Raw genomic sequence first — 8,484 nt, forward strand, 5'->3', positions numbered from 1 at the left:
TTATTTGGGAAAAAAACAAATCCAAAAACAACCTCTACTTTTAGGCAGCAGATCTTTTAGATGAATGGGCTAAGGTAGAGTTTGAATATTTTTGTCACACTGTAGCATATGATTCATTTCCAGCCTTGGCTAACTCTACACACAGCTGTTTCTCAGGAACTGTAAGGAAACTGTTCTTTTGTTCTGAAAAACCACTGAACCATACAAAAGAGATACTAAAATAAGGACATTTTAAAAACCCTAGCAGTTTTTTCTTCTTGTGCACAGATCTACAACAATTGTATTTGTAGGTGAAACAAGGAAAATACTAGGTAATGTTGATAATGTAAGGATTAAGCTCAATTTCAGTTCACTGCTTACTGCCATGCTGTTACAACATAAGAAGTTAGCATTTTTTTCAAAATTCTGTGGTGTTTCTGAATTTTCTTCACCAGCTGGTAGAATTTTTGTAATGTTTCCAAAGGAACATGAGTAAAATCTTCTACTGTACAACATAAATATTGTGATCTTTCCGTTGCATTCCTGTAATTTCATTGTTTGGAAATTCTTGTGTAAATCCAGTTATTTTTTTTATGTAAGTCAATAAACAAGATTCTTAGTGGTTCTTGTCTGACCTGTAATAACTATTGAAACCAAGTTTTTGATTAATCTTGGTAAAAGATAATTGACAACTGGAAGATTTGTGCATTTTGACAATTTACTTAGAACTGCTTGAATTTCAGAGTTAAATGTTCTTGTCAAAGGTGTTGCATTTTATTTATTTTGAATATGTACATATACTAGTATCCATGAAAATAGCTTGTTTTACATACTTATCATTTCAAATAAATATTGTATGATTCAATTATGTAAGTGTTATAACAATGCTTAAAAATGTTTCTTTGCATGCTAGGAATCAGTCAAATGTGAGAAGAATGCACACTGCTGTGAAGCTCAATGGAGTAGTGCTTAATAAATCACAGCATGCTCAGCTAGTTCTCTTGAATATGCCTGGACCTCCTAAAAACAGAAAAGGGGATGAAAACTGTATCCTGTACTGTATTGATTCCATATTTCTTGAAACTGAGAATTCACTTTTGTGATTCTGTCATTACCTGTTGGGATAACCATTACTAAGTATGGTAAGCATAAGTCTGCCTATAAGAAAATTACATAAAGACAGTTAAAAAATAAAAGATAAAAAATCTTGGTTGGAGGGGTGGTTTATTGATATAAAGGATTTCCTTGACTTTGAAATAATTTTAAAATTTCCTAGTCTTATCTTTTTTTGTAGGTGAGTAGGGCAAAACTAGGAATTTCCCCCAAGTTAGGCTTTACTTCCACTTGAATAACCAGGTAACAGGAGAGTAAAGGGTGACACAGAAAAACTCTTTAATGAAATTGTTGAACTTTATTTTTGCATTATATGTCAGAGTTTTTGAGAGATTACTATATATTTTGTTTCTCTTCTGAGTAAATTCCTTGACCAAATGATATTTCAGACATGGAATTTCTGGAAGTTCTGACAGAAGGTCTAGATAGAGTTCTCCTAGTCCGAGGCAGTGGACGTGAAGTGATCACGATTTATTCTTAATCTGTTTGCATGTGTTTTTCAAACACAACACAACCCCACCATAAGAAAGCAAAGTTTTTTGCCATAATTTGAGCAACTTCATTGTCTTCTAGTGCATTGAAAATTAGCTTCAAGCTGAATCTTCTGATCATGTGTTCTTTTTTTCCTAGTAAGATGTTCTATTTAAATAATATTTTAAGCAAATTTATGTGGAAAATTAATAATTGGTGAATTAATAAATGGTGGATGGCTTAGGATATTTATATGTAGCATATTCTGACACTTCTTAAGCTGTGGTAAAACAAAAAAAAATTGGTAATGCAGTCATATTTTTAAAGATATAGAAATGTCAGCAACTTTTGATTATTTTAATCTTTGCTCTGCATCTAAATAAAAGGCAAGGGTTTTAGAAAAAGGTTGTCTTTTTTCTTACCAAAATGCTGCTATGTTGCTTCTTTTGGAATTAGTCGTGGTTCAGGAACCTTCCTTCAGAGATGTATACAGCCAGTGAAATTTGTTCATGAAGTACATTAAGTGTTTCCCAGAAGTTTATTTGCCATACCTGTTAAAAATAACATTTCCGTAATTTAAAATACATAGGTAGCTGAAACCTCCAGATGATAGTAAATAGTGAGTTCTCTTCTGTGAGGTACTGGCAGTTACTGTTATATTTTGCATGATTCTAGCAATAATGAAACATGAGTGCATCCAACTTATAGGAAGGCTATTGTTCAGGAACTCCCCCTGGTTCCAAATATAATTCAACAGTTGATAAACCACAACAAGGTGGTTAATGAAATGCAGTCTCTTGTTTTCAAATATTTGTATTTTGAAAATGTTGTATGCATGTGCTGCTGTTTGAAATAAAATCTGCTTTTCTGAACTGAACAAGCTCCTAAATGTTTTTAATTTGAAATTGTTGAGTTTAGTTTAGGTGCTCAATAGAAACCTTTTGCTCCTGTTACAATTCTGTTCCTTTTTTGGCAGTCTTTAGTTTTGTAAGTGTTAAGACCTAAAGTGTATCAGAAGATTGTTCTGCTCTAAAAAGAATAGGTATGTTTAAACATATAAACCACTATTTTATTTTTTCTTGTTCTTATTCTTATATACAATCAAGATGTCTGTTGCTCAGGCTAGAACAAGAATGATGCAGTGCCCAAGTACCTGGCTAGGCTCAAGGCCAGTGTTTTTATCATAACACTCAGGTGAAGTAAGACAAAGCCAGAAACAGCAAAAGCTGAAAGTAGCCATTACCTGTCCCTGTAGTTTGATGCACAGGAACAGAGGGAATAAAAAGGTAATCAGGTGGCCCAGTGAACTCCAGATGAGTCAAAAGCACTGCTGGGATACTTCGAAAGGGAATTGGAAAGGCATGCTGCACACCGCTCACTGTGACTGCAGCTGTATGCCTTTGGCTAGGAATAGGTTTATGCATAGGCACTCAGAGGTACCTTGGGGGCACACCAGACACTCCACAGGCTCTTAGGTACAATGAAAGGCACATGGAGGTCCTGTGAACAAATCAGGAGGCATGTGAATGTTTTAGATTTGCACAGTATATCAATGGAATTACAAAACATTCTTAAGCCAGTGAGGAGAAAAAACCATCAGCAGATGCTCCTACTGCACTCCAGATGGCTCTAAGCTTTTCATGGGACATATTAAAAGGCACTCCTTGGGCTACAGTGCGGGGCCATCAGCAGACATTTATAGAACTGATATGTGTGGTTTTGGGTTGGAGACAGACACATGATACAACACCAGTGGGTCATCAGCAAACCGCAATGAGTTTAATATGTCTGCCCCTTTTATAGGGGCTTTGGATTCCCCAGGCTCAGATAGTTGATTGGATGACCTCTCTCTGCCCAGCTCTCTGGCCACTGGTGTATCAACTTCTAAGCTAGATCAGGGTTGGCTAAGGTCTTTGTTTGGGTTTGAATCCAAACTGTCTGTGCCTTATCCAGGGACTTGGTTGGTTGAGTTTAGGGGGCAGCTTCAGATCAGCTGCAATGCAATGACAGACAACTGCAGAGAGCTCGTAGTAAAAGGAATTATAAAAATTTAGTTTAGAGATAGGCTTTCAGAGGCATCTGGGACCTACCAAAAGCTCTAGGAGTTCCCTTGGATGCAAGGCAAGACTGACAGGTTTCTGTGTGCATACCAGAAGGCATTTGATAAGTTTGTGGAAGTGGTAGAGAACAAACCTTCAAGCTGGAAAGTACAAAACATGAACTTAGACAGGAAGTTTTGAAGATCCAACTTCAGAAGAAGATAGGCTTCTGAGACTCTGATATGGGCTTGTGTGTTACAGGGACCACCCGTGCTGTGATGGAGGAGGACGTACAAACACATACATGCCAGCTTCATTTTTCTGAGGTTTGCTTGTAGGCGCACAGTATTAAGAATTACGGGCTATGGGTTATCAAAAACTATGATTTAGAGAGGTAGATAGGTGGGATATCACATGCAAGACTAGTCAGGGCAAAATGCCATTGAGGCCCTTTTTCTGGTGATAGTTTGTTATATTTCCTAATGATCTCATAAGAAAGAGCTACAGGACAATTTTGCACATATTCTCACCAGCAAATCTGTCTCCTGCAACCTCTAAATATGTCAAGAAGTGAGGTAAGAATCCATTAACTTATGGCAGTAAACATAGATCATGGATAGTATCAGCGATGATGAGAGAGACAGGGAGACTATGAGATGGTCAAAAGAATCCAAATTTATTGTGGACTACATTGCTTATATACTATTTTAGGAAGACTAGTAATGTTTTAGTACAATGGGTTAATCATCACATAAACAAGTACATTTTACAACATCTCTTTCTTGCAGAAGTCTTGATGTCATTTTCTTTTCTGATAAGTGAGTCTGATTTAATCTTATTGCCACCTTCAAAGCTGTTTGTTCTTGCCAAGGCATCTTGATTATCAAATCTCTTATGCTAACCAGGTCCAAAGTCCATCATCTGTCTTACGTGTCCAATATCTCCATCTTCTCTTTCAACCAAAACCACTCCTTTAATGGCCTTAATTTATCTCTGCATACATTGAAATAAGCAAGGTATCATGATTAACACAAAAATCATCACATGCCCATCTTAAAAAGAATCTTTTAGCTAAAAACCTTAGCCATAAAGGCTCAGGCTTGATCTTCAAAAATATTCCTTTTGACAGCTGCAGGGTGAGCATTACTGGATTTAGAAAGTCTGCCAGAAGTATTATTGCACCAAAAGGTTTGATTCTTATATACAAGGTGATAGGGAGAAATATCCCAAGCTTTAGAATTATTTCTTCCTGTGTATTTAAAATTAACACAAAAATACAATTTCACAGAACCTAGGGGCTCTAATTATTTAGGTTCTGTGGGTATTTCAGGAGGGTAAGGGGTCAAATTTGATTTGATTTGATTTGATTTCCAAATTTTTAGTGTAATTATTAGTGTAAAGTTCTGGAGGAACTATATTCCCCCCTAATTTTTTTGGGTTTTAATAACATGTGTTTCTTGTTATGAACGTTATTATAGGTAAAAATCAATACAGCCAATTTAATAAAAATAAAAATGATATTTATTTGCGACTAATATACAGTCCCAACAGCCAACAATCAAGGACAGCACTGACCCCGGGATTGGAGCTGGGTGAACAGATTTGGCCTCTATCACACCGAATCCCCCACAGTTCACAACTGTGGTCTGGTACAGTCTGTTTTTATCTGTTTTTCTGGCCTGAGACAGGGTCTCCTCTTGTTCTTTTCATAGTAAATCATATTCATGCTGCCTCCTTGCTTTGAGCTGAACCGAATAATACAGTTCCTGTCCACCGACGAACGCAGGTTGGGCATATTCATGTGGACTCCTTTCTTTGAGCTGAACTGAAGAATTCAGTTCCTGTCGACCAATGAACACAGGTCGGGCATATGTATGTTGTTCCTTCCTTTGGGTAGTGTTGTACAATACAATTCCGGCCAGACAGCAATAGCTGCATTTGGAGGCAATTCTCTTGATGGTCCTCACTATCTTGATCTCATATATGTGCAGGTGGTCCCCATCCTGGCTAGGCCCTTTTGATTGCAAATTACCTCCCTTCCTGCTTAAGACTGCAATTTTGCAATGGTATGGGGTCTTCTTATAGCCTGTGGGATTTCTCGGAATCCGCATGTAAGTTTAAATCATCTATATCTATTCCTTCTAAAACATCATAATCTATATTTATTTCATATTCTGAACAGCATTAATTATATATGTATATAACAACATGAAGGCAACATAAAAGCAAAACAATAAAAACAATAAACTTATACTAAGTAAAAATAAATTAAATAATATATACAATTAGTAGTACATGAAAAGTAGTATGGTGATTTAAAACAATGCATTATCAATTTCTTAAATATTGTACTGTTACTTAGAGTTTGTAGTAATTGGCAGGCTTCCATTTAAAGTCAGAGCTTGGAAAACAATTCCCGGGTATGATTTCCAAGATCACTTCAAAAGGAGGTTTAGCTATTATAGGTCTAAATTTGGCAAGTCAAAATTACTTGAGTATAGTTTTGGTGTAGAAAACACTTGGGTTTATTGGTATATTTCCCTACTAGTTAAGATCAGGACTTGGCCAGGGTCCAGGCTTTAACTGGAAGAGTCTTTTTAATATTTTTTAAAAACCTCTAAGTAATAGTAGTTAGAAAATTTCTTTAAAATAATACATGTCTTATAAATAACTATATAAGTATGTGGACGTCAGCTGGCTTTGTCATTTATCTTTAGCTAAATAGTAGTAAAAAAAAGGAATTAAACAGCTTACAACTGATAGCAGTCATAATATGAAATTGTTACTCATTCTTTAGTACTACTTATAAAAAATAAAATAGCAAAAAATGTTTTTATTTCTATAACAAAACAGCTGTATCTCACAATTTAAATTAGCAAATTCTGACAAAATTAATTTAGACTTTAAGTCATTCACTTGTATAGCAAGTAGGCATAGCTGTGGGTGGTGCCAACAGTGCCAAAACTCACTTGGCCCCTGCTGTAGGGCGGAGGCAGTGGATGGGAAGATGGCTCTGGCCATCTGGTACTTGGCCAGGTGATCATTAGCTGCAAACTGGCGACAGTAAGTGCTCTCACTGAAGTGCATTTGTTCCTTTCTGATTGGTAAAGTCATGTTCACATTACTGCTCGAGAAATTTGTCTATCTACTTTGCAGTAGTGTGCAAAGAAACTTCCTTAATATTTATCTCTTTGTGTGTATTTATTTTTTTTTTTACCAGTGACTGTGGCAGTTACTTTTTGCCATCACAATGTTAAGGGGTTTGTTCTAGAAATGTGTACACTCTCTAAAAAGTCTCTTCGTTTTGTTTACAGAGCTTGTGAACAAATGCATGGGTTCAGACATTCATATTGTAATGAAGAATGATTAAAATATTGTTGGAACATTTCTCGGATTTGATGACTTTTCAGTATCCTTTAATGGAAACAGTTAAGGTCATCCACTTTATGCTTTGGCTCAAGTCATTAACTGCTTTTGAGATATGTGAGTTCATTAGATAGAACCATTTTCTATGGTTTAGTTGTGAGAGGAATGAGGGATTTGTCTTTACAAACAAGATGTGGGTCTACTAGTAGATAAAACTAGTGCTGAGAGATAAAAGAGACAATGGGAAGGATTCCACTGATTGAATAGGAGATACTTGCTTTTACAAATAAACTTTAGGTTTGCTGATAAATTAAACTGGACATTGAAAGATGAAAGAAACAATGGGGAAAAACCCTGAATTCTATAAGAATTAAAAATTAAAAATTAAAAGGGAAGGTTATACATTAGAGGGAAATCTTTGGTATCGGGTGTTTTGGGAAGTCTGTACATCTCAAGTACCTCAGCCAGTGGGGAAAGAGAAGGGAAGTACGGCTGGGAAATTAGCATAAAAAGGAGTCTGCATCCTCCAAAAATTTGAGAGAGCCCAGGGCAATTCCCCATGGCCTCTCCCTTTATCTGAATAAAGTAAAAGGACTCCTCTGTTTCCTTTTTGGACATAAACCTCTGATGTTTGTAGATGAATTTTCCTGACAAGATGAGGGCTCATCCTGGGATCTTTCCACTGTCTGGGGCGGTGGGCAGCAAGCAGAGCTGCAGGCGCGCCTCACCCAGTTTCGGTGATTAGTTCCTCTTGGTGGCAGCCAGCACCGGGCGATTGATTGGGTTCCTGAGACTGTCCAGGAGACCAATGAGTGGCAGACCAGGGGGGTTTGTGAAGAGTCAACAGGGAAGACCACTGAAAATCTCAGTAATAAAATGGGATCTTCGGGGAGTAAATCTGGGAGGGCACCCATGGAGGGTAGCACAGGTGAAACAAGGCACCCATGGAGGGTTGCAAGGAGGGCTGCAAGGGTAAAGCTGGGAAGGGGCCCCGGCAAAAGGGATGACGATCCCATAGTACCCCTGGAGAGTCCCTCAGGGAGAATGCTGAGGTCTTGGAATAGGTTATACATTCACCCAGAGGTAAGTATGGAGATCATGGTAAAATATTGTTATTTTGTGTGGCCAGAGGGCCTTATATGGCTACCTTATGGAACATATAGAATTTGTGTCGAATTTTGTGGAGGTATTTAGAGAATTGGAAAGGGTGTATTGAAAGGGAATGTGGATTGATATGCGTTAGACAAACAACAGGAGAAATCTATGTGTTAAGAAAAAAGGGGAGGAAGAGGAAAACCGTGAGGATTGGGATGTAGGTCCCCTGTATCCTCACCTCCAAGGGGGCAAGGGGATCAGGGAATGCTGTTCCTATGGCCCCACCTGAGAATGATGATGGTGGAGGAGGAGGGGAAGAGCATATTGTATCTCTCCCTAGAACTAGAAGAGGAACTCAGTTTAGGACATCAAAAGCCCCCAGACCCAAGAGACAGGGGTACACCAGATACCACTCTGCCAA

At 37.6% G+C, this 8,484-nt stretch overlaps 1 protein-coding gene across 4 annotated transcripts in view; it reads left to right on the forward strand.

The window, feature by feature from the left end:
* The window catches only part of LOC121337373 (solute carrier family 12 member 7), a 70,161-nt gene extending 67,755 nt beyond the window's left edge, over positions 1-2,406 (forward strand). For all 4 annotated transcript variants that reach the window (XM_041407447.1, XM_041407449.1, XM_041407446.1 and 1 more), the window contains 2 exons: positions 893-1,026; positions 1,482-2,406. In XM_041407447.1, coding sequence (XP_041263381.1) covers positions 893-1,026; positions 1,482-1,573 — 226 coding nt within the window. In that variant the 3' untranslated portion in view covers positions 1,574-2,406. The remainder of the gene's footprint in view (positions 1-892; positions 1,027-1,481) is intronic.
* Positions 2,407-8,484: the final 6,078 nt, after the last annotated feature.

This window comes from Onychostruthus taczanowskii, unplaced genomic scaffold (assembly GCF_017590055.1).
Source record: "Onychostruthus taczanowskii isolate IOZ18803 unplaced genomic scaffold, ASM1759005v1 scaffold262, whole genome shotgun sequence".
In the NCBI taxonomy this organism is placed as follows: domain Eukaryota; kingdom Metazoa; phylum Chordata; class Aves; order Passeriformes; family Passeridae; genus Onychostruthus; species Onychostruthus taczanowskii.